This window comes from Synchiropus splendidus, chromosome 3 (genome assembly GCF_027744825.2).
Source record: "Synchiropus splendidus isolate RoL2022-P1 chromosome 3, RoL_Sspl_1.0, whole genome shotgun sequence".
In the NCBI taxonomy this organism is placed as follows: domain Eukaryota; kingdom Metazoa; phylum Chordata; class Actinopteri; order Syngnathiformes; family Callionymidae; genus Synchiropus; species Synchiropus splendidus.
In genome coordinates, this window is record NC_071336.1 from 18,164,830 (window position 1) to 18,191,299 (window position 26,470).

General features: G+C 40.9%; 2 protein-coding genes across 6 annotated transcripts; both read left to right on the forward strand.

The window, feature by feature from the left end:
* Positions 1-327: 327 nt before the first annotated feature.
* On the forward strand, positions 328-1,655 carry si:ch211-161h7.5 (uncharacterized). Its single transcript, XM_053860076.1, has 7 exons — positions 328-361; positions 512-656; positions 758-871; positions 951-1,095; positions 1,174-1,322; positions 1,395-1,534; positions 1,645-1,655. The coding sequence occupies exons 1-7, from the start codon at positions 328-330 to the stop codon at positions 1,653-1,655; spliced, it is 738 nt and encodes a 245-aa protein (XP_053716051.1).
* A 5,678-nt stretch (positions 1,656-7,333) lies between these two features.
* si:ch211-161h7.4 (muscle M-line assembly protein unc-89) lies at positions 7,334-15,860 on the forward strand. Of its 5 annotated transcripts, none has more exons than XM_053859721.1 (17): positions 7,334-7,791; positions 8,266-8,306; positions 8,626-8,690; positions 8,768-8,859; positions 9,083-9,125; positions 9,245-9,461; positions 9,753-9,824; positions 9,973-10,101; positions 10,443-11,026; positions 11,682-12,104; positions 12,527-12,860; positions 12,926-13,054; positions 13,139-13,200; positions 13,455-13,598; positions 14,364-14,530; positions 14,624-14,714; positions 15,250-15,858. In XM_053859721.1, the coding sequence occupies exons 1-17, from the start codon at positions 7,768-7,770 to the stop codon at positions 15,330-15,332; spliced, it is 2,700 nt and encodes an 899-aa protein (XP_053715696.1). In that variant the 5' UTR covers positions 7,334-7,767; the 3' UTR covers positions 15,333-15,858. The 5 variants fall into 5 exon arrangements, with proteins under 5 accessions (XP_053715696.1, XP_053715697.1, XP_053715698.1 ...); XM_053859722.1 differs by lacking the exon at positions 7,334-7,791 and adding an exon at positions 7,805-7,990; XM_053859723.1 differs by lacking the exon at positions 7,334-7,791 and adding an exon at positions 7,822-7,926.
* The last annotated feature ends 10,610 nt before the right edge of the window (positions 15,861-26,470 follow it).

Genomic DNA, 26,470 nt, shown 5'->3' on the forward strand with positions numbered 1-26,470 from the left:
TCAAAGTCCAGTTTTCATAAATGTTTACACTAACACTATAGATGCATAAGCGATGCTGCACGTGCTGCAGGCCATGAAACTTACACAAGCTTCATGTGTACGCACACAACTTGAAGCCACTCCTCGAAACACCGTTCCGACACAGACTGACTACATGAACACTGAAGGGCCCGGACGTGTGGATCCTTTTCGACCAGTCAAATTACTCTTTCTGGTTCAAACTGCATTTGTGCTCTACACTACTCGAGATTCATTTTAACAATGGCAAAGCACAGAATCGGTCTTTTGGTGGCTATTGTAGTGGCTTTGGCCTTCTTTGTTGCCGCAATGGTGTTTTCAGCTTTGGCGGCACAGGGAGTGTGTAAGTATTTATTTCGATTATGCAATATATACTGGACTTCTTAAATTGCAATTTGATTATTATGTTCAACAAGTTAAACACTGTGAATTTTCCATACAATCAAAATAGTACTTAATTACTAATCCTGTCAATATTTCTTTTAAATCCCAGCTCCATTCCTGCAAAGCACTGGAAACGTTTCGGATGAGTATAACACCCAGATCACACCTTCAGGATGGACCTTCGCTATCTGGGCCGTCATTTACGCCTTCATGGCGGCAATTTTGCTCTTTGCTCTCAGCGGACTTTGTAGAAAGTGAGTTTCTCACAAATATCTTTGAGCACCTGTGGCAGCCGCAGCATCAACTGTCTGTATCATTGTAGTGACTGACATTTTCCATTCAATGTCCTCCACAGAAACGTATACGGTTATGTCTACTGCAGCCCGGCTGCTTTGCCTCTGGGGTTCTTCGTGATCTGGTGCCTCAATCTGACTTTGAATGTCAGCTGGCTGTTTCTTTGGGACAGAGGGTAACTTACATTTTCCCCATGTACATATGCCAGTAATCATATGTAGCAAACATTACCGGTCATATTGTGTCTGCCTCAGGCTGATGATCGTTGCTCTGGTCTTCCTGATCCTTATTGCCCTGACCAACTACACAATGATCTTCTTCTCCTGCCATGGCCTCTGCAGTTATGGAGCCTGGCTCAACAAATACCACAAAGTGGATCTGTGGCTCCACCGGATTTTGGTAAACCACAAAAGCACATTCTAAAAACTCTCACTTTTTGATGTCTGTCAACATTTTCCCCTTTAATGTGAATAACAGGTCCAGAATGGTATTGCCATATATGCCACATGGACAACAATTGCAAGCCTTGTCAACCTGACAATCGTTCTGGTCAATGATGCAAAACTGTCTCAGACAGACGCGGCCACCATTTCACTCTCTATTCTGGCAATTGTGCTGTTGGTGTGGTGAGTACAGAAGATGTAGACCCAGAAAATCTACTCCAATATGTCCAATAAGACGTCCCTCTATGTTTTCAGGTTTCTCCTGGAAAACTTGGTTCTGGACAAACACGTGAGGTACATCCTCATCATCTACCCTGCTGTGATCTGGGCCTTGACAGGAGTCTTCACCAATAACTTTGATGCTGTTGATACAACCTACAATCAAGCATTCATTGGTAAAAATGTTTTTTTACTTTTATGGTGTCAAAGATTTGGTTCAGTTTATTCTCTGAATAACGATTAAGTGTTTATAAAATACATTCCATTTTTCCATTCCAAATTGCAGATCATGGATAAGAGATAATGTTTGCTTGACGTGTGTCACATGTTCTAAGTACTGTTTTCTGTTCCTTCCAACAGCGGCCCTGTTGGCAGCTGCATGTGCCTTGTGTGTCACCCGGTTTGGATTGGTCATTTGGAGACACATTAAATCTCCGCTTTATGAAGACTTCAGTGGAGAAGTGATGTCCCCGACAGACATCGCTGCAAGACAGAAAAAGATCTTTAAATAAAAACTGTTGGCTTTTTTCAGAATCATCGTGTTTGGATATAATTCCTCTTTTACCTCAAGACTGTTTGTGTAAATGTTGGAAATTACGTTCTCAATTGACATGTCCAACATGTTATTGTGTCACTGAGCCTAAACATTTCTTGATACCCTGGAAAAATATATATGAACAATGTCAAAGTGTATTATTGTAAAATATGCATTCAATTTTACAATATGGTGCCAAAATAATCATGCTGTGCTTTGTTCTGTTTTTGCAGTTAACTGGCTTGTATGAATATCTTCTGTATCTACCTCACCATGTGAATTGTTATAATTATATTCATACTGGTAAACACAATTTTACTTAAATTATTGTTGAAGAATCTGTGACATTTACTCCTCGTTATGCTTTAGGTTGGGAAAAAAATGAATTCCTTGATATTTATAATTTACTTCTTTAAAAAACTGTCTGACAATTCTATGAATGTAATATGCTGTTGACAAAAGTTGTAAATAAATCAGTTTTTACCTTGTATCACTGTTTTCTTCCGTTTTAAAGAATTGTATTATATTATATTATGGTTCATAAATTTAAATGAGTTTCTATAAATTAGACAGTAAAAAAAAAACATTCAGCCCCTTGCTTGGTTAAGCTTATTCTGACAGAACTGCTTGAGTTATTCAACAGCAGTCAGCTTCAGATTACATTGTTTAGGGCAAAAAGTAACCGAAGTCAAATAAGGTTTATCCACAAAGATTTTTTTCCAGTGACTATTTTCATGTAGGAGACTGCTGGTTGCTTGAAATCTGATCAAGGACCTCCAGGGTGAACTTTGGACCCACCTGCACAAGGCAAAATGGAACAACGGTCCGACGGTTTTGTTTCATTCAACTATTGGCTTGTCGCTATCTAAATTCCAGAAACAAAGGTATTCAGCAAGGTAAGCATCCTAAATGAGCATAATGCTTGGGAGTGACTTGATGGCTCCACCTTCGATCTGCCTTTTTATGGCGCTCAGTCATAGATAAGAAGGTGCACGTGACAGTGTTGGTGGTCGTAAAAGGTCCTTTTACACAACACACACAGCCATAAAAGAATTGTGAAATATTCCCAGGTGCATTTGCTGTTTCACTTCTCATCTGATCTGTGTGGGCAAACACAGGTACGAACTGTAATCACTTGCCAAGGTTTTACTAGTAGAAAGAGCTTACGGAGAGTGAAGGTGTGTGCAGCTCGGATTTCTTGAGTTTACGGTATTTTCCATTGAACTCTGGATATAAGGTAGTTATATACTTGTGTATTGTGTCATTCCTAATATCCCGTTCAGTGTTCGATTATTATTTGTTTCTAACATTAGTATGCATTTTTAACTGCTTACAAATGCGCAGTGTTTGCTTGTAGTACACATTATATGCTGTGTTTTATTAAACCATTTTCACCTTAATCTCATGAATTTCACTCTTTAATTACATAAGGTTTAATCTTTATTGGCACATATGACTATTTGTATCAGTACTAGTTTGTGCTGGGTTTTTTTGTATGTTGTTTTCAACTACTCATGTTTTTAGTTCACATTAAGGAAAAGATTGCTTAACTTTGAAAGCTAATATCATAGCTGTTTATATCACAAAACTTATTATATACACATTTTAAGAATGACTGCTTTCACAGTTTTCAAAAATGGCGAGTCATGATCCTGGCCGACTGGCAGCAGTCGTGGTGTCTGTCATCTTCTTTGCAGTAAGTTTGGTGTTCAACGCCCTGGCTGTGGTGGGAACGGGTACGTCAAACTAATCATTCCAATAAAGAAAAGGCGATGGATGAAACTACAACACCATTATTAAGATGAATTGCTATAGGTCCGTACACAACAACCACTGCCAACGTGTCGGCGGTGTTCGACACCGAGATCACTCCTTCAGGATGGACCTTTAACATCTGGAGCGTCATCTACGTCTGGCTTCTGCTGACGTTTATCTACATCGTAGCAGGCCTTTGCAGAAAGTAAGTTATTTTCTCCACTTGTTGAATAGCAGAACAGTACACAAGCCACTCCCAAAACATGGATGCCCTGCACTGTTGTTTTCTTGCTTTCATAAATAGATAATATGATTTCACATCAGTACCGATCATATAACTTTATGTCAATGTTTTTGGACTAAAGGAAAAGGAAGAATTTCCTATCCAAATAAGATTATAGCAAGAGGCAGGGAGCAGATTGCTGGTCCACTGGTTGCACAGAGAGAGATCAGCATCCCTCATATATCATTGTTATGACAGCATGATAGCATATTTCCTTCATATACAGTGAAACAGTCATAAGTTCTTCTGCAGTTGGTCAAATGGTTTCCTGCAAGCTGATATCCTTCCACATTCGATCCATGAGAGATTTATTCAAGTGCCCACCTATGTATGAGCAGTTAAAAAAAGAGACGCATTAATTCTGGTCTTTCATCATTTTTGTTTCATTTTATTTCGTGTAGTAATTTGTACAATGGTAACCAACGTATTAAAAAGGTGTAAATAGTTAGCAGTCAATTTTCTTGATTTCTTTTTCCATTCAATCAGGACCGGCTATGGCTACGTCTACTGCAGCCCTCCTGTCCTGCCATATGGCTTCTTCATCAGTTGGTGCATCAATATCTGTTTTAACATCGGCTGGCTGCTGGTCTGGGACCGAGGGTGATGAGCCGCTCATCTTTTTCTAAAAAGAGATACGTTTCAACACAGTAAAGGCATCACAATAGTTTGTGTTGTTCTGTTCAACACAACAGAATAATGATCGCTGCGCTGGTGTTTCTCATCCTGGTCATCCTCACAAACTACTCAATGGTCTTCTTCATCTGCCATGGACTTAAAACCTATGGAGCATGGCTCAACAAATACCACAAGGTGGACCTGTGGCTTCTGCGTATCATTGTGAGTATGATGGTTTATGATAAGGATGGTATTGATGCAAAGTTTTAGAAATGTATAGGTTGAGGTGATGATTGCCATGTTTCAACATTTGGAACAGACGCTTAAACAACAAATTCTTGACTTGAAAATAATATATGCGCTGAAATATGTGAAATACTTAAAAGAAAGAAAGATTTTTTAAAAGAAAAAATGAACAAAACAAACCGGCCCAAAAAGTAGAGCAAATGCATTTTCAAGATAATTAAAACACGGAAGAAAAAAAGTTAAATGAAAAAAGTACCCAAAACGTATACTTTAACTCCCCCACACCCCCCAAAAAAATGAATTTGAACCAGCCTGTTCTATGCCCATTTATTAATATTATTTAGTTTTGCAAATAAGCCATATCCTTCTTTTCTTTGTCATGCATTATTTATTTAAATCACCGTTATTCCTGGAGAGAGTGAGAGAATTATTATTTTATTTGTGAAAATGTGAACAGTTGTGCACACATTATTCAATGACAAAAAATTGTTTATTGTATTTTTTAAAAATACAATATTTAAATAAAATACATAAAATTATATACATATAAAATAAATATACATATAAAATACAGTATTTTTTTAAATACTGTATTTTATACATATAAAATACAGTATTTTTTTAAAAAAATATTAAACCAATAAATAAGACAATGGGAAATGGCAAAATGTATAAAAACAACACACAATTACTGACAGGCACGAAGAAGCGTACCAACTCTGGCTAGCTATTGGTTGGGTAACTGGCAGGGTTGATCATGCCATTGTGCTGTCAATAAATACTGTCACCTTACTAAACATGAATAAATGCCACAGGTTCAGAATGGAATTATGATTTACACAACCTGGACAACCCTTGCAACCCTCATCAACCTGGCTATTGTTCTCCAATACGAAGCTGAATTGTCTTCACTTACGGCTGCAACCGTGTCATACTCAATCCTGGCCTGTTTGTTACTTGTGTGGTAAGTAATGTCAACTTAAAATGTACATGCTCATTCATGAGCACTAGCCTATTATAACTGCATTGTCTCTTCGACCCATTGCCTTTCATCTACAGTATAAGGTGATTTGTCTGCATGCCGTTATTTCCACTGTTGTGTTCATTGACCATTGACTTTGAGTATCTTGGAAGGGTATTCTACTTAAAATGTGTTAATTGTTTCATGCTATTCTTGTAACTTGACCAGGTTTCTTTTGGAGAACACGGTACTTGAAAAACACATGAGATACGTCCTCATCACATACCCTGTTGTGATCTTTGCACTGGCTGGCAATATGGACAAAAACTATGATCACATATCGCCAGAGCAGAATGGCATTTTCATTGGTAAGAGTTGTACAGAATATTTTAAAAAGACAAAATATTTATATATTTTTCCATTTCTATCCCACCAGTCGCCCTCGTTTGTTCATCTGTAACCCTGTGTGTCCTTCGGATTGTTTTGGTGATTTGGAGACACTTGAAGCGGCCCCTGTACGCGCATGCGAAGGCGGAGGACTTGGAGCCAATTGACATCAATGAGAGGCAGAAAAAGATATTTCGCTAAACATTTTGTCATTCACCTGGATATGCGTTGAGTTGATTTTATGTCATCTTTTTGCGTTGTGTTATTTTCACATGGACAGATTTATTTTGTCGGACAATTATCATCTGTATCACTGTACCAGTATATCTGACCTTTATAGCGACCTTTTAAATTATTAACTTTGCTCACCTGTTAATGGGCTCCAATCAAGCCAGTTACTTGTGAAACACAGTATTAAAGTATAGTAAATGCTTGGATGTAATTCTGACAGTTTAAGAAATCGTAACTTCTTTGTATATATGCATTATAGTATTATTTATTATGATTGCAGGAATCCACCTGTTATGGTTGAATAAAAGGAAAAACTGACACACAAATATTGATGCTTGACATGAGGCGGAATAACATTCTGTATACTTGATATAATATACACATCTAAAACCTATATAGAGCTATTGGTCCATGTATTCGTATTATGGTAAGAGAGACACTGCTGGTCCTATTTAGAGCCAGAAATGGGCTGCTATCAGATGATCTCCAAAGACTGCTTCAACTAACTCGTGATGAGGAGGACCAGAGAAGAAGAGGGGACCTCTATCAACTACATGATAGAACCACACTGATGCAAATGAACACTGCAATAGTGGGAGTGAAAATGTGGAACCCAAACAGCATGAAGGTTTTAAATACGAAGTATCTGACACAGAAACTGCAACACTACCCTCTGGTAGAGAACAGACTTCAAAGATCAATAGTAGCTGCCTGACAGTAACACACAATGCAAAATAGTGGATATAACGCACACACACGAGCATCGCACACAGTTACCTATAACCACCGTTATATTCCTCAAACGACTTCGGGGAGCAAAGCTGCGTATGACGCGTGCAGATGCGTTTTACGCAATTCTATACACTACCGAGCGAGGGAGCTCTAGGCATTTAGTCAGCGCACTTCTTCGAATAACTAATCTTTTTTTGCCCGATAAATAGTCTTCCAGGCAAGTAGACTTTACGAGGAACTGAAACTTTATCCATCCGCATACAATTTTCGAATTTACAGTTTAACATTTTGTGAAAGCTAAATAGGAATCGGGACTATTGAAGAGAACGATATGCAAATGCACAGAGCGTGCGCTGTTCCTTACAAGCAAAACTCTGGGTGGTAAGAGGCCCGTTCAAACTGTGCGCGGGTTTTTTTGTACAGCAGTGTTGTTTTGTAGCGTAAATTCAACAACGCTGACCTCTGCGCGTATCATGTAATTCAAAGCTCCGTTCCATTCACTCTTTTCTACGGGAAATAAAGCTAGTACTGCTTTGTAGTAAGTGTAAGCTTCCTTTCATTTCGAGAGATGTAGCGGGCTAAGCTACTATTAGCTGGCTGCGTTTACGTAGTAAAGGAACAGGCGTCACAGACAAACACCAGCTTTGTTTTTAAGGATCATAAAATGGCACAGAAATACCCCTCAGTGGTAAGTGACTGTTTCAAGTTGGTGTTATGTGTACAAACAAGTAAATACAGTGACCGTGTTCGACTGCGCGACGATGAAAATGTCAACAAGAAGGAACAAAAGTCATCGTCATCCAGTCCCTTGCTTACAGCTTAAGTACAGTTTGCTTTCGTGTGTTTAGTGGCTTCTACGAGAATGGAAGGCCGTTTTTTACAGTGTGGTCAGTATGTTTATGTACATGCTGATATCAGATAGATTCTCTTGTACTTCTTACTGTAATATGTAGCATTTATTGTTTTTAAATTCTTGATATAGTGGTATACTTTATGCTCCCGTGTATGTTTTTGTGTTTCCGGTGCCTGCTGTTTTCACATTGTACGCATATTTAGCTCATTTAAATTAAAGCTAGTATTTGCAGATTACTGTCTTCATTCCGTTTATTTCCTGCGGAAATGCGTCGGTGTGTGGGTTCTAATTATTTCGATCTCTTTCCAGAAAAGGCCAAGAAGAAAACTGTTTGGGAACGTGGAAAAATGGTATTTTTCATGATTTAGTGAACACTGTCAAATCCATCAATTGAATTAAAATTATTACAACACCATCACCCGAATGTGGATGTCTTGTAGTAAACTTTTAAGGAGACTCCTGTTTAATTTAGCAGGTTGAATGGTGTATAAAATGGTAAATTGCTCTTCCTCATATCACGCTTTCCATGCTTATCCAGCAACCAAAGCGCTACCCAGTTAAACCAATGACAATAATGTTTCACCATTAGGTTCAATAGAGTTAAAACAACAGGTATTCTTATGAGCTAAATGATCGTTGAGTTAACTTATACTTGACATTCATTTTTAGGGCAGCTAAACCGTCGGCACGAAAGTTGACATTGGAAGATGTTGATGGGATGTTTGATGACATTGGTGAGTGTGTATGTCTCAATCTCCTCCTGTATTCTGTCTTTCAGGCATTTGTTTATTTGTTGTTGTTGTTGTTCTAGATTCGGGTGATTTCCCATCCTTGGTGCTTGATTCCAGCAATGAAAGTAAAATTACACCTAAAGGAACGACACAGCCGCCAGTCAGCAAAATGGTAAAAAAAAAAAAAAAGTGTGCTTACGTTTGTGTTACAGAGACAGCTGCATGTGGATTGGTTATATCTCTGCTGTTTGACTGGCAGACTGGAAGAACAGCTGGTATTTTCCTTAGTACCACCATGTACTTCATTCATACACCACACAGGGTGCCTAATTGACTGAGTGCAGTCTCTGAATGCCAGAAGTACATCTGTAATATGTCTTTTTTTATTATTTCAGTTGCAGAAAGAATGTACTGCACCAAGTCCCGAACAAAATATTGGTGAGCTACTATATGTATTCCCATCTCATCCTTACATTTCTTTGTAATCTAATCTATTCTAATGACACCACCACATGCTTGTGTTTCAACCCATTTGTTTTGTTTTTTTCTCAACTTAGGTTCAGAAGTTCCTTTTAAGGAACATGGTCCAGTAAAAACATCAAGCCCAATTGAAAGCAGCGCGTCTGTCATTCGTGAAGCAGAACAGAGCAGCTCATTTTCCCCAATCTTGCTCCATGTTGATGAAGACGAAGAAGAACTACATCTAGTCAAGACGGCTAGGAGCAAGCCAGTAGCAAGCCCGGTGCCACAGCTCAACGGGAGCTTTTCTGAGAGGTAAGCACTACACACTTGTTTCCTGATGAATTTCCCGTCTGTGGGACAAATAAAGCAATCTAATCTAATATAATATAGATTGTTGAGACAACTATTAATGTTATTCATCAAATATATATTTTTTTTCCCTGAAGTCTGGCCTCAAGGTTGAATTCCGTGCCCAATGTGGTGCCCCTTTTATGTCAAAAGAACAAAGCAGCAATCTCTTTGTCAGCATGTTTTCTATTTCAGTGATAGTTTTTTTTGTTATCTGAGGTTGTCTTCTGGACATTTGTGTGTATTCCTCTGCAGGACTGAAAGTCCCGTGGTCCAACAAGAAACATCCGAAAATCAACAAAAGTCCATATCAACAAAAACAGAAAGGTAAACGACTGTGTAATACCAAATATTGTTATCGTTGTGGTTGCTTTACAACTTCAATTTATCTTAAATCTGTGTCCGTCTATGAGGTGATATTCTAACAGATTCTCTAATGACCATAACAACAAATTATTGTACTCATTTATTTCAGTGGGCCAAGTTCAGAAGAGTCCAAGAGCCCGAGCTTGGAGAAAACACCTGTGAAGACATCGCATCTAGGAAGAGAAACAACTCCCTTTCTACAGAAACTCAAAGAAGTTGGACAGACCAAATTGACAAGGTACGTTTTGAGTTAGAGCAACTTAAATTGATTGCTGTTTTGAAGGTAGTGTTGTATGAACGTATCAAAGGTGTGTTCTTGATGTAAAATCATCTGTAAATATTTATTTTTACCAACATATACATGGTTGACTTGCAGGGCTTAAAACATGTGACCTTATTCAGACATTTTCTTTCAGAGTAGGGATGAGTTGTCAGGATTTGGAGAAGATTATAATCTATATGATGTCATGCAACTTATTTCCTTGTAAACGTTCAAGCCCCAAAAAACTTGCACATGAAATATAAGCATTTGTATTTAATAAAGATGCTTTGGGTTTTAAGCATGTATTTTTTTCTCAGGTCGAGGAAGCAGTTGACACCTGTGAAAGTACCACCACCGCCCAGACCTGAGCCTGATGATGATTTTTTGATTCTGGATGTAGATGATCCACTTTGGATTACCATCCCAAAGAAAAATGCCTCAAACCAGATCAAGAGCAAAACATCTAGCCATGACTGCACAGTTGAGAGGAGGAGTTCGCCAGAGACTGCACCAAAGGAAGAGGCCCCTAAGGCGGTCGTGCAAAGTCTGAAAAAGAAGGGCAAATTGTCAAAGAGGCAATCTGCTCCAGTGGAAAGTGTTGATGATGTTCTTGTCAACAATGACAAACCAAATAAGAAGCGAAAACAACCCCTCGTGAAGACGTCCTCTAAAGAGACTGAAACAGTGGAAGGCCCCGTTGGTGGCAAGCGAGACAAAGTGCACTCCCCAGAGACCAAGAAATTAGCTAAAATGAAAGTGACGCACACAACTGAGTCATTGACAAAGACACGGAAAGAAAAACACACATCTGAAGGAGAAAAAAATGTCTCTGACCATGCTGTGGAAAACATTCATGATCCACAGAGTGACGTGCATCGAGAAGACTTGGATTCTGTTCCAGGTAAGAATGTTATTTTGTGTCATTCTGGTAAAAGACATGCTGAGTTACCTATTGTAACTTCAGTTCTATGAATACATGCGACGCAACCAATAGCGAATCCCGTTAGAGGGCAGAGCACGTATGACATAGAATTGAAATGTTTTTACCCGCCATTCATCATCTGCTTTAAAGTGTTAGTTTAAAGTCATTTTAACAACCACCAAAATGTAATACAAGTAACACCCGACTTACGACTGGGATCGGTTCCGACCAACCGGTTGTAAGTCAGATTGGACGTAAGTCGAATGCCATTCAAAATGGCCGACGCGAGGTTTATAGGTACTACTGTAGTGGTAGATCAGTGTGTGAGAGTGAGATGCTGGGATACTGTGCTCCCGTAACTGTCGTACACGATGCCGGGCTGCAACAGGCTGCGGTGCCAGACATTGAATAAAAAAATTAAATAAGCATCTGCTGGCTGTGGTCATGTGTGTGGGTGGATGTAAGTCGAGCAGGTCGTAAGTCGGATGTTACTTGTAAATATATTTGTAAAACACATAAGCACTTTTAACTTGAATCGTACCACTGAACAACTTAGTCACCAAATCTACAAAGGTACAAAGGCAATGCTTTGTTGTTGATGTAATTCTTTTGTTTACCTTTTTATTTTAAACAGAGGAGGAGCTCATGAAATCCCCGACAAACAAAGGTGGAAGACCAACCAAGTCATCATCTGCTCCAGATGGAAATCACATTGAGAGTTGTCAAATCCTGGAGAAGAGGAAACGAAACCCTCCCAAAGAGTTTTGGTTGGTTTCACCTCAGGATACCCCAGAGCCAGAATCCAAAGATGAATCGCCGGTTGTAATGTCTAAACAAAACACAGCCAAACCTAGTTCACCTGTGAAAAAATCTCAAGCTGTCTTAAAGAGGGGGAAAAATGGAACCGTTTCAGAGACTCAAAGTTGTGATAAAAAGGATAATAAAAGAAGTAAAAACAAAAGAATCAAGAATTCACTGATCCAGGATCGAGTCCAGGAACAAAAAAATCTCGTACTACCAAGCCCCTCACAGCCGTCTGACCACAGCACACACTTGGGTAAGTTAAACGCATTATTGTTTTTAGTAGTAGTTGTAGTCGAATAATTAGTTGTATTTGTATTATTATTATCACACACACAGTACATTTTAATTACAATAATTCATTTTGTCCAGCTTTTTAGCATATTCATTTTGTTCTTCTTAGAACTGGATTTGTCCTGCATCTGTTGTTTCATTTAGTTGTGTGTAGTTTATATTTGTATTTATCATTAGCTCGGCAGAGAGACGGTGGTCTGCAGTTAGATTTTGGTTGCTGAGGAAGCAAGTTTTTGATTGTATGCACATGGGAGGAACAGTATGTTCAGCATTAAGCTCTCCTTTAACCTGTGGGCCACAAAGGCTGATGGAGGTTTCACACTTTGTGCCTGGGTATTTTTGTATTTTTCAAACCTAGATTGTAAAATGTGTTCATTTTCACAGGAGACCAACAAGCCAACTCTCATCAGCTTTTATCACCAAGCAGAGATAAACGCAAAAGGAAACCTCCGGGTGAATGGTGGAAGGTTGACGCCTTAGAGGAGGCAGAGACGTCGCCACCCGATCTGCCGTCGTCCACTGCAATTAAACCTTCAAAAGAAAGAGAAGCTCATCCCAAACAAATTGGAGGATCTGGACAGCTGACTGTTAAGAGTGGTAGAAGAGCATCAAAGCCTGTTGGGGGAGCTCTTGTGTCTCGCTTGAGCCAGAGCAGGAAACCCCTTAAATCAATCCCCAAATCAACCAGGCAGACCCCCAGTGGAGCACTTCAGAGACAGTAGGAGCGAAACATCCTCTTTTGTTTGTTTCTTCATTTAGCCAATATTTGTCGTTGTTTTATAGCAGATACCAAGATGAAGCTGAGTTGCCTGCTTCAGGCTCCAAAGTTACACTCATACAGAGGAATGGCAGGAGTGCATGCAAAGTCATTGTGCAGGATGAGAGCTCAGGCGATGAGGGGCTGAACAACACGTAAGCAAGCGCTCAGTCTTCATTACTAACTCATGCTTTTCATCTTATTTTATTTTTTTTTAACAATTTTAAAATTGTTTCCAGGTTTGATGTCTGTCTGAGTGGACCATCATCCAGGATTGATCTGGACGTGTATGAGGACTCGGGTATGTTGTTAAAGCTGGTTTATGAACCTGAGCGTTCTCTCTGGCCCTGCACACCCTTTACACTTGCTAGACACAGTCCATTCTCTCTACCTCACCCTGCCCCTTTCCCACTGAACCAATTGGTCAAACTGGGTTGCAGCCTTGGATGAATTCAATTTACTTACCGTTTCACAGCTAAGCGTTGCCTCGTCTGAAGTGTCTCAGTTATACTGGAGAAGTTCAATTTTTTTTAATTCTTACTTCCTGTGCTCTAGATTTGTCATCATCCCAAATGCCTCCGGCTGAGCTGTCGATGTCTGACCTGTGTGCTCCCCCTCTCAAACCTATGGTGCTCCAGCCCGTGGACAGAACTAACCTGACCCGCTGGCTGATGAGTCTTTGGTCCTCTCCTGCTGTTGGTATGATTCTTTTGTGTCTGTTTTGTGTGGTTCAGTGCTGTGTGCTCAGCGTTGTTTCTTTCCCAAGTTTCTAAAAAGTCTCGAAAGGTTATTTTGTATATGGTTGTTTTTAAATAGCAGAAGAAAAGGACGTATCAGTATGAGAGGTAATCAAAAACGGCATTTTCATAATAAGAACATTACTATTATAGTCGTATGATTTAATAAAGTATTTCAAACTGACACTTAAAACATTTGGGAAACTGGAGAAAATTTATTGTCAGACATTTATTGCTCTGTGTTTTTAAATAATTCACGTTAGGAACATAAACTAGAAAACACAGCATTAAACATCATCCAGTTCCAGTGTTGGTCATCGACCTCAGTCCCAGATCCGCTTTAACCAGAGTGAAAGCCTTGACTTCACAGGTGTGACTGGAACCGTCGTTGTCATATTTTGGCAAGACACTCATGCTGTTCTGGCTCCTTCACTGCAATAGTAATCAATCACACAAATGTGTCTTTTGCTAATTGAAATGTAAAGTTTGGCTGTTCTGTGATTGATGAATGGCACCATTTGATCCCTTTGACAAGTCATTTATCTCTTTTCCTCCAGTTACCATTAAGAAATGTTCTCAACTTCCCAAAATCAGAGTCCTGGCTCATCCGTCTCAATAGCAATAGACAGATGGCGAACACAATGTTCATTTCAGTTGCTGGTGTCGAGACACTCAAGTGTGAAGCTGAACTCTGCAGTTATGAATCCACTCCCTCATTTGTCTATAGATTCAGATAATGTTGCGTCCATATTGGAGCAATTCCAGTGGTTCTTCTATCAACACCGAGCGTTGGGCGTCATGGAGGACTGCAACAATGGAACGGTTTCAAGCGGGATGTTCATTCTCGGCTCCTACATGAAGAAACCTCTCTGGGTGGATCACAGCGCCACCACAGTCAGTCACTCTTCTACCTCCTATTTTTCCAAAACATTTCATTTTTTGTTTCAAATAACGAAAAAAGTTTCTTTTTCTTTCATCACTGTGAAGGTGTTCCACTTGTCAACAAGTACTTTGAAGGTGACCGTCGACCTACAGGAGTCCTGCTACATACCGGGTCACTCCTTCATCGTGCCATGCGGTAAGGACCTCTGCCACAAAATACAGTCTGGTGAAACCAAAGTCAAAATGATCTGTATTGACTTCAAGAGTTTTTCCCACAGCTGACTGAAAATAAAATAAACAATCTAAAATCATTAAAAGGGTCATTTAATGATAAACTATATTATACTAATGTAGAAGAGTCGTGGCAGCAATGTGGGAAAGTGGTTGTCTGATGTGGCTGAGACCAGCTGCAGCCCCACTGAGCCCCTCGAACTGTAGATAATGAATGAGTCCTGGGATTGCACTGTAAACTCCTTCACTTCTCTGCGTTTTTTCCAGAGAGGGATTGACTTTTTTTTTTTTAACAGCATCAATAAATTAAACTTTTTTTTTTATGGCACTTTTCATACAAAATGCAACAAACGCTCTTCTCAAGAGGTTCGGTCCACACTCAGGGAAGATAAAGACTTTGGAGCGTACGCATGCCCTCGCGCTCACAGACATCTCAGTGCATATGTGCAACACTAACAGATGATCATTTTCTCAGCGCTCACTTGTCTTTTCTCCACCAGGCCACGCCTACAGCATCCAGAACCTCACCACTCTGCCTGCAGCCCTCTTCTTCACCAGGATGCAAACCCAGAGTCCAGGCTGATGAGTGTGTGTGTGGAGACGTATGCAGATGTACATTTTGTGTATCTTTGGTGACTTCAGTTGTTTAGTCATGTCATTGTTTTGTAAATAGTTCACTTTTCTGTGAAGCAGTTCTGTCTTTCAGTGTTGTGTTTATACAGAAAAGGACTTTTACTGCATTTCATTTTGGTCAAAGTGAATGTTTTATTGTTGTTAAGTTGTCAAAAAAGTTTTTGGAATCACAACGCCTTCGTGACTTCAGTAAAAGTCTTTGTTCACTTTGCTTCCAGTTTGATTTGATTCATTTTCAAGTTGTATGTGCTTACATCAGTGAGGCAGGTTTGAAATCCACCTGTTTCCAAACTGTATTTTTGGTCCTTAATTATTACTCACTGGCATGTTGACATCTGATGTATCAGCACAAGAACAAATAACAGACTGTGCCCAAGCACTGGTTGCCCTTGCCCTATGTCCCTTGAGCATGCAACACTCTAAAGTAGAGCTAAAAGCTCAAATCATATTGACAGTCTTGAGAAAGCATTGTCACTTCCAGAATGTCCAACTGATAGTTATGTTTGGCTTGGTACAGATGCTGCATCTGACATGTGACTGTGCTTTATCTGTCCAATGTAAAACCCTTGCTGCATGCTAATTCAGACATCAGGATTCTGGAAAACCCTAGTAGTGTGAGTCCTTTCCATATTTCCAAATGTTGCCTCCAGGCTGAACTTGTTACCAAGACAGTTGCAGAGATCCGGGAACAACTGACCAATGAAGCCAATTCATGACGTCACATGCAAACTCGAATTACTGACTTGACTTTCTCTATAAACTGCGTCCTAAATTCCCATCTGTGAGAATCAAGATCATAACTGGTGACAAGACAAAAGGTGAACCCTGAACAAGTTGCACCTAGAATCTTGAATGAATCATCTTCTTTCTTCATCTGTACATCATGAGAGCCCTCTGCAGGACACCAACCATGCATCAGATGAAGGTGATGCAGAACTGTTAAGTTGAGTTTTTAAAAAATAAAGAAACAAGATGGGGGGAAAAAGTGCAAAGTCAGCATGTTTATTTCCCCGCATTGATAATTCAATAAAGCCAAATGAGATGTGATACACACAGGTGCGTCTATACAGTGTACTTGAGATTTACGAGTCACCAGACTCCAGGAGCATTAGATGAGCTGCAGAGGCTGTAGCTCCAAGTTTTCTTCTGCAGCGCTTTGTTGTGCAGATCTGCTGACATAGGTGTTCCGCCTCTGACCGTGAGAGTGGGGCATTAGGAAAAGCAAGCTGATTTCAGGTGGACACCTGGGGAGCACCGTGGAGCGTCAGTGTGTTGGTGCATCCTGTCTCTCTGTAGAGGTCATTTCTGACCACCTACAACACTTGATGTGTGAAGCAAGGCAGAAGGCACTTGGCAATGGAAGAGTAGAAAGCATTGTCTGCTCAAGTCAGACTGGGCTTCTTACCTATTGTACTGTTGCTGACCATGTCAAGCCTGGTCGTCTGCTGATGAGCAGGCCGCGCTTGACTTACGTTTGAGACCAGAAAAAAATATTGCTGTGTCTGTTTGTATTTATTTGTTTTATGTGCGTAACAAAGTGTGCAAAAAAAACACTTCCTCCACACCAATCCTTCTTCCATGTCCAGTGGTGAACGCTGAATATCAACTTAAAAAATTCCTGAAAACTCACCTGCTTTTTTTGTTGCATTAAGTTTTACATTTTACATCACAGATGGTAAAGTTCTTTCTATCCATTATTGAACAAAACAGTGGCTATCAAAACAGAACCTTGATCTTCACCTCATTTCACGTGACTCGACAGTGGGAGAGGTATTGTCTTGGCTCACAGCAAAGCGAGGTTTCCAGTCTGCTTTTTAACTAGTTCTGAATGGAGCTGGACACATGAGCAGCAGTGGTGACAAGCCGCACAAGTCTTGAAATGAGAAAACCTGTTGACAAAGAGACAAAAGCAACACCAGGAGAAAATAAAAGGACAACATCGGTTTCATCTCTTCATTCACTTGCAGACCTTATCTGGGCACAGAGGATCATTTACGTAATCCTCAGCCCAAAACTCAAATGAATCAAATTATTTGTTCGAACTTCTCATTCTTTGGAAATACAAAAGCTTTTCAAATTTTCTGTTACATAAGTCAAACTAACTTTCGAGCGTCAAGTGTGTTTTCCTTCCTTTTCTCGCTGCTCTCAGACAAAAGGCTCTCCAGTTGGCTGTAATCATTGTCAACAACACCGGAACGTTTGCGGGTTCAAATAAATGACAGGAAATGATTTAGTCTTTTCACCGTTGTTCACCTAGAAGAGGTGACCCGCAGGAGTCAACGCCACAGAAATAAAGCTGTGTTGTTCACTTGCTTTTTCTTTCCTTCTACTGTGTGACGTACTGTTAAAAACTTGTGAAGGAAAATGCATGTTGTGAAGTCTCACTGCTCTTTGATCTACTTTGATGTGCGAGTGCAGTGGCAGGAGGCCTAGTGAACCTGTTCATGTTCCACATTGAAAAAGGTGTCCGTCATGATAGACACAGATACAGGTCAAGAACTGAGTGATGGCTGTTTTACTGGGCTCAAAAGAGTTTTTTTATATGAAGTAGTTAGGACTTTCTTACACTTCACACTTCTCTCTGAAAATGTCTTTGAGAATAAAAGATAAAAAAAGAAAACTAGGAGTTTCTTCCACTCCTCTTGGTTTGGCTTATATCTGACAAACAGGTCTGCGAGTGTAAAGCTGCCACAATCTAAATCCTCCACTGCATGCAACATAACGTGGCGTTCCTCAGGGCTCAGTATTAGGGCCACTTCTGTTCTTGCTGTCTTCCTGTAACGTGGTATATCTTTTCATTGTTTCGCAGGTGACTGCCAGATATAGTTTCTCCTGAAAGAGGACAGCTGTTCCACACGTGAGGGCATGGAGGGCGCTGAACTTCTTTAGTTTTAATTATCAAAAGGCTCGGGTAATATTGTTTGGACTGAGTAGCAAAAGCGGTCCCTTGCCTTTTTCATGTCAAGCCCATCCTTAGAAACTTTGGTCTTATGATGGAGGCTGAGTTTGAATTGGAGTCTTTTATGTCCATCAGTTGTCCATGGTGAAGCCTGTGCTCTCCAGGTAGCAAGTAGATACATCACTCCTCTACCATGCCACTGCAGCTGTCTACATGCTGGAATTAGCCAAGCGTCTCCATCTCGTGCTTCTTAACTCAGATGTCCAGCTGCTCCTTGAGATCCTGAAAACCGAGTGGAGAGCGTTTTCATCCTGAGACCTTCGTCTGTAGACACAGTCTCACTTAGTTATTGGTCTTATTGAATTCAAGTCCTTTCCTATTTTATTTTTCCTTTATACATTCAGCTCATAGTTTTCTGTCCAATGTCAACAATCTGCCCTGGAAGTTTTTGACACCATGATGAGACTACCCATGAACTCTGTGAGAGAGTGGCGGAGTTGGAGGTTGGTTCCGTAGATTGATGGAGAAGGAGTCGCTAAAACAAGATAAATGTTCTCTGTGCGAGGCTCATAGGTGGTGAAAGCTTTTTTGTACTCTGAAATTCAGTAAAGACAAGTCCCTCAATGAAGTCCCTAAACAGGTTCCTCAGTCCCAGGACACCACGGTGGACATGCTGCCTGCACATCCACTCAACTGAGACTGACAGCTGCCACTGATGCACATCACTCACATTCTGTTTCTGGATCTCCATTAGCTTTGTTCCACCGTCCAACGCTTTTAACTGCAGTGAACTCTGCTACTTTCCTCTCAGCAAATGAGTGCACGAAGGCTGCAGATAAATCACCTTTAATTATCTGGCTGTAATGACGGCCACCCTTTACTGCGCCCACTGTTTATCTTTTTTCTTTTAAATGCAAGTCCTGTTTGCCAAGTGCCCTGACTCATTTCCTCACGCTAGGATGCCTTCGCCAGTCGCTGGAGTCTGTATCCAAACTAACTGGACGGGAATGCACAGCGTCTGCAGTGAAACTTTACTTATAGAAACTTCACTTCATGAAATAAGAAGTAGTGTAAAAAAAAATTTTTGAAAAAAAAAAAAGTTCCTCTCCAATGTGTTGCTTGTCTACTAGCAAGACTTCCAGGGAGCTGCGAGCAGTTCCAGTCGAGTGAGTCAAAAAGCAGAGCGATCACTGAAGACCTCGGCTTCATAGAGACATTTTTTATTTCTGATGTAGTAGATAAAATTATACATGTTGTATAACTGTTTTCTCAGAATTCGAATGAAATCATTCATCTGATTTTCCATCACCAAATATCTCCAGGAATTTTGCTTATCATTCTATTTTTGTCCCGATGGAGTGTTTTTCTTTTTCCATTGTGAGATATTTTCAATGAGATTTTCTGTCAGAATCTGTTCTTTTTAAAAACCATCATCACATGTGATTATTCCACATCATTTCAACTCAAATTATATGTATTTAATATCATGAACAACATCCACTCATCGCCCATCATGAGCTTCAGTTCAGTCCATACAGCTTACATCTTACATTTACCCTGAAATGTGTTAACTTTGTAGAGCTTTGACTCTAGATCTTTTGTTGATGCAGTTTCTTAATGACGGTTCTCTTTATGACGACAGTGCTGAGTCATCAAAACAGCATTATCAGCTGAAGGTCCGATGACTCAGAAAAATGGTATTATTTTCTTCAGAATAGCAAAAGCAAATCAATTTAAGTGACTTCGAGGCTTTTATTTATCAACTGTTTTGATCTTAATAAGTTGCTAATTCTCTCACGGCCTGATCAGCCGATGCTATCTCACATCCTTCCTTATCTACTTCCACTCCAAACTCACTGGTCTGGAGGAAGGAATCTCCCAGGAAATTGAGTTTGACTCGCATCCCACCCAAATTTCTCCAGAAGAAGTGAGTGAGGGGAGTAAAATTAATAGAAGGTAGAGACAAGCACTGGGGTCTATCACTGACTTATGGGGGGACAAATGATGTCCAGTTGTGTTCCTTAAGTCTCAACTGGCTTTTAACATGGATGGAGAAACCGCGTCCCTCAGTCCTGCGACACCAGACTTCCTCTTCTGAGGTTGATCATCTTCACTATTTTCAGATTTGATCTGAGTTAGAGCCGATGCCCGGCAGAGTAACCTGGGGTGTGACCAAGGAACAGTACCTCCTATGAGATGAATATTAGCCTTCCAAGACCTAGACCAATGAGGGGTCGAGACCAAGGCCGAGACACAACTGAAGACAATTTGTCCCACTGTCATTTCATTGTCAGTCATTGATTTATTTTTTAAAAATGACTACAGTCTCTTTTGCGGTAACAAAATGCATGAGTGTGTCTATATGACTCAGAGACTGATACGCCTCTTGGTCTTGGACTCGGTCTCAGGTGAGGTGGTCCCTACTACTACTCTAGGACGCAGAGGACTGATGATGACGTAGGCATGCTGACTGGCCAGGACACGCGTGGCAGCTTTGGTCCTCAAGTTTCACACTCACAGAGTCATGAGAGGGGCACCGAGGTCTTGGTAAGGACTTTTCATTGAAACCACAAGAGTGTATTGTCTCCACCTCCACTGAGAAATGGTCTGAGAGGCCTGATCTCTCTGGTGTCAGTCAGTGGAGAAAGTAGGAACCATGACAACGGGGAACAGATCCAAAAGAGTTTGTAAGCAATGGCTTTTTGCTTTGGGCAGTGAGTCTAGCTGGAGTTGGAAAATTCATATGCCCCGGTTTTTCCAACGAGACCCATGGCCACAGACTCAGGAGGTGGAGATGCTAATGGATGGGAATTATGCGAACATTAGAAACGATCAGAGAGAAGCAAAGATACGTTTATATCTGGGGAAATCTGGCCTGCAGTTCCAATTAATAAGTGCATTTCAGGTCTGTGTGTGAGTTACAAGTTTGGTTTAATTGGTACTTATCTGTACTTCAGTGGTCAGAGTTAAAACTTTGTTTGAATCTTTTACGAGCCCCCAGAGAGCTCGAGTCACAACATTGATATCAAGTGTAATACAGAGGGATTACGCACCACGTTCACGCCGACTTTACAGAAGTGCTATAACTGGAGAAATGTTCTACATATAATAATGATGATTTTACTCACTTGGTTGCCAAACTGAACTTCTGGAATGTTTGAAGAGAGAGTGAAAGACACACACGCCTGCAGACCTATTCACTGCACGTGCTGACACAGCCATACAGTGAACAATCAGTTTCCGTCTTTTGCAGGTCCCTGAATGGGTGACAAACTGCAACACCTTCACAGGAACCAAGTGGAATAACTGTGCCTGTATCAGAGGGGATTTTCAGGTTTGGGGACGACAGGATTGTGCGACATTGTTGATGAAGGATGAGGTGTGAGTCATGAAATCAAATCGATCTGAAGCTGGAACTTCTCCCTTCAAGGCCTGGTGTTCAGCTGACGTCGCTGTGACTCATGAAGGTCAAAGCAGAAAACGAAGGATGACCACAATTTCAGAGATGATTGAGAATTCTCCTACTTGTAACGTGTTTGAATTATAAGTATTTTTCCCTCTATGTGACATTGAAATTTGAGAATATTCTTCTCAGCTGAAATTAGATTTGAACTGGCAAAAATGTGTTGAAAATCTCTGTCAACCGAGAGAGAAGACATCATAACAGCTTGCTCATCCATTTTCAAAGATGGAAAGGAAAAAGCCTGAATACCTTCTGACATAAATCACGCACATTGATAGTTTCCATTTCACCTAGATGACTTGACACTGGCAGAAAATGAAGCTCTTAAATTCCACCTAGTCAGAACTGATTCATCTCAGCTTGGTTTGTTTTGTGGAGCGTGATTTAGCAGACAACAGGGCTGATTTACTCAGATCCCCACTTCGCGTGGGCTACGTAGATGTTTGTGTGAAGCGGGGACCGGCAGTTTGAGTCTGAAGGACGATCTAAAACTTGCGGCAGAGCAAGTTTGGAGAGACGCCGCCACCAGGCACAACACGGGACCAAGGTCTGCACTGAAAGAAGTTATTTCACAGTGCTTGAGACAGGAGAATCACAGACATTAAACACAGTCAGTCATAAACAATTAGCCTTCAACTGCGACATGGTTTCAGTGACATTTACTTTTATGGCAAAATGAGTCTACTGCCTTTTGTTTTACGAGCATGGAGTGCTTTAAGATCTTTCGATCTTCTACTGCTGCAGTGCTTAATGGATCGTCTGGTGCTGCATGTGTGGTGACCGTTTATACCAAAGATCATCAATAGACTCATCTTGCTCAAGTGGAAATCCTTGAGGACATGTTTTTGGAGGTCGACTCATGCCAGTGTCACACTTCAAACCTATATGCAAGGACTCGATATACTGCATTAGAGTTGGTCAGTGACTGAAGTTTGTTTTTTCTCCGATGATTTCTTGACAGGATTGTGCAAATGGATCAAGTTGCACGCATGTGTGTATAGTTGAAAAAATATGTAGAGTTAGATCATGTGGCAAGGGATTTGTTTCTTTTTTGTTTTGTTACTTAGTGGAAGATGTTAATAATAAAGGGAAAAAATGTTGACGCAATTGGCAATGCTGACTTAGGTTTACATGTACAGTGAACCCTCGCTACAACACGGTCCACCTTTCACAACTTATATAGATTTATATCAACAGTCTCTCACCTCGTCTCTGCACAGCTTGCCAAATTTCCGTTTGCAAATTTTCTCCATGACAAACCCCACAATGTCGATGACACGCTCTGCGCCTCTGGCACGTGAAGACGCGCCCAAAAGGAAGAGGCAGATGCTACCTATCGCGGAAACAGTTGAACTTCCCGACATACTGAAGAAAGCTTTGTGGTTCACATGATACTGAAGTATTCCTGGCGTCCCATTTGAACGGCATTTTTAGTGGCAGCTGAACAAAGAGCTTCAAATCTGAATGAAATATCAGGAGTGCCAGCGAGGAGAGACCACCGTGGTCAGACAGGCTGGAGTGGACGCTGGAGTCACGCAGCACTTTTTATTTGCGGCTGCACTCAGAGAGGTGCAGCTGGCGTCCTGCGGCGGGATGAAGTCGCTCGGACGATCGGGGCTCGGACCGTTCTCTCTCACGCTCTCGTTCACAAGACACCAATTAGTGTAAAAGCTCCCTCAACTACTCCGCTGCCACCAGACCAATGTGACATTTGGAGGCGGATATAATGATGTTGAAATGCGGCCAGGAGGTGTTCAGGGGAATAAATGTGTGGCCCTATAGATGCAGATAAATCACATCACGACTCTCGCCTGCTGCATACTGATGATGTGAGAGGTCTGAGGAGGAGAGGCTTCAGGAGACACCCAGTCACAATGATATCAAATACCACTTGATCCGCTGCGGCTGCTTTGGACAGTCGGCTCAAACAAACAGCATCTCCAAGTGTGCTTCATCGAATTACATCTTCTGTGCGCTGTGAAATGAAGAGTTATAGAGGCATTTTTCTCAGGCATTTAGGGGCTCTTGGCTCATTATCTTGTTGAAGCATTAAAAAAAAATCATTAACTTCAAGAATATTCTATTGACTTAGAAAGGAGGTTTGGTTTATTTGCAGGCTTGTTATTACACATTTTCCCCCCAATACCATCCGCTGAAAGCAAATCACTTACATTGTCTTCTCCCTGGATAATTGAAGGTTTTTTTCCTCCATTGACAGTTGTTCAATGCCGTACACGCCTGGTGAGAGTGCATCCACTGCAGGGTTGTGATTGAAATGACAAGCAGCTTGGACAATTTTCCTCTCAAGATGAACAGGAAGGCTGCTCAGAAGAGTGGCAGTGATGAAGTCACCGTCGGGTCATCGCGTGTGAGGGTGTGTGTCCTTGTATAGCTACACTTATGGGGACAGATTCTTGGGAAAACACCTAGTTTTAAACTACACGATAACAGGGTAGGTTTAACTAGGTCTAAGTTTGGTTTATGCCCTGGTTAAGTTTCGCCCATTTGTTTTGGATGCTTAAGTTTAGGATGAGAGGCTGGGGAAAGGATTACAGCAATGAAATGTCCCCACAAAACACAGGACCATAGACTGTGTCTGTGTGTGTGTTCTTGTACTTCTAAGATTGTGAGATCCTGTATGAGTTTTTAATCAGCAAAGTGAGGACATTTTGGCCGGTCTTCACTTTGATAAGGCTCATTTTAAGGGTTAAAACTCCAAAACCACTGGGTTTTTGTTTGGTTAAGATTAAAGGTAAAGTGTAGCCATAGGTTTTGGATGGTTAGGTTTAGGGGGAAGAGGCTGGGGAGAGCATTCTGTCAATGGCGGTCCTTACTATGGTAGGAAGACATGTGTGTTTGTGTGTGCACGCGTGTGTTTAAGCATATCCTGTCTTGTGGGGACCATTAGGCTGGACCCCACAAGCCTCAATTTGAGGATGTTAACTTCAAACTAACTAACACCAGTTTGGTTCAGAGTCCTGGTTAAATGTAGCCAGTTGTTTTGGAGCATTATTATCATTATCATCATCATTTGATGGACGGTTAAAACTCTGACTCCAATGAAAGATACAAGGAGAAATTCATTTAAACCAGTTGCTCTCCGGTCCATCGGATCGACCGAGTCACAGTCAATTAGAGGCAAGTTTACTGCAGCACCAACCAACCAGTTAATTGATTTTCTCCCATTAAACATGAGTTGTTCCGGAGGCCCTGTCTCCATCTTGGTTTAAATTCATTCAGGACAACATTAGTTTACCACTTCAAACCACTCGCCTGTGAAATACCAAACTGAGCTGAACTTATTAAATGATGACTTAGCGTGGTGGTGTGTGTAGGGACGCAGGTTCAGACACATGAGCACCAAAGCATGCTGACAGTGGAAATGAGAAGTTTCTGTATGTAACTCATTTATTTTATGAATACAAGATTGAGGAATAGATCCTTAGTTTTTAATATTATTTTTGTTTTGAATCAGAAACTGCACTAAAATTGGCGTGTTTTAATGGATCACTTCTCAGGTTTCTGCTGCGCACAGATACTAGATGGAAACTAAATAATCCAAGCAGGGAAACTATAACTGAGTGGCCTGATGCTGTCTGTTCAAACCAGGTAAAACAATTGTAATGTGTGACACCTGAGGGAGTTAGACTAGAGTATGAGTAAACATATGCCATGTCTGGTTGCTGACTTGATACTAGGTGGGCATCAAAGAGCAGGGCTGAGTCTGAAAGAGCACAGATTTCTCCAGTACAACTGGCCGAGACTGATTGTGAGAATATAAGAGTGAACTGTAGATCTTGATATGCCAATACTGCAGATGACTTCATTATTCCATAATGCTCACTTAAGCCATAGCACAATGACAAACTGCTTAATATTGTTTCATTCTCCTTTTGAATTTGTCCCAGTTGGCAGTGAGGTTATTTGGGTCCAGGGCTTATTGATGCTTGTGGGGAGAAGGGGCTCTTGTGGAGGAGCTTCAGATGAGCTTTGACAGCTTAAATTGCTAAAAGATGGTCCAGATACAAAGGACACACATGTCATGGCGGGAGCTGTGCCGCTGCCCTCGGTGACCCTCCTGTCCACAGGAGCTCAAGATTCGCGTTCTGGTGCCTGCGTTTTGTGATATTGTTTCTGTCAGCCGGTTCTGACTGTGACATGCTTTGTGTTTGTCTCTTGGACGAGGTCTTTCGAGAGAAGTGCGAGCGGATGCTTTTCAATTTAGTGTTGGATATGTGAAATGTCTTGACTCTGAGTCGGGAATGAAGACCACTGGAGAGGGAGACTCTGGTCTCCATGGAAATAGATGCAGTGGCCTTCAGAGCCTGCGTCATGATCTGAAACTCATTTAATGGGTTCAATTAGAGCTTGATTTTTCTTCTCCAGACGGAACTGTCTTCTCTTCACCAAATTAGCAGAATTGCTTTTACACTTAAATGTGCAACCTCTGTGTGAATAACCCCCAATGATTGGAGCAGCGAGCTCAGTGCAGCGCTCCCCTGGTGCGCTTGACAAGATGTGGTTAAAAGTGAGAGATTTGCTTTCGTTCCATTTATTCAAACATTAGCATAGAAATGTAGATGCATATGATCCATCATAAAACTTTAATTAAGAAGTAGAAGCATCCTTCTACATTTAAAAATGATTTTTCTTACTCTTACCCCTGGGTTTAAGTGCATCTTCTGCTCCAAACGCACATATGAACTATTTAGGTTGAGGAGTAACC

Bases quoted from the DNA above. Each gene is read 5' to 3' on its own strand.
- si:ch211-161h7.5 (XM_053860076.1), top strand. From the start codon at position 328: ATGGTGTTTTCAGCTTTGGCGGCACAGGGAGTGT. The intron at 657-757 runs GTGAGTTTCTCA...TGTCCTCCACAG, and splicing joins CTCAGCGGACTTTGTAGAAA to AAACGTATACGGTTATGTCT. The intron at 872-950 runs GTAACTTACATT...TGTCTGCCTCAG, and splicing joins CTGTTTCTTTGGGACAGAGG to GCTGATGATCGTTGCTCTGG.
- si:ch211-161h7.4 (XM_053859719.1), top strand. From the start codon at position 7,865: ATGAAAATGTCAACAAGAAGGAACAAAAGTCATCGTCATCCAGTCCCT. The intron at 8,307-8,734 runs GTATTTTTCATG...TCTGTCTTTCAG, and splicing joins TTTGGGAACGTGGAAAAATG to GCATTTGTTTATTTGTTGTT. The intron at 14,715-15,249 runs GTAAGGACCTCT...TTTCTCCACCAG, and splicing joins CTCCTTCATCGTGCCATGCG to GCCACGCCTACAGCATCCAG.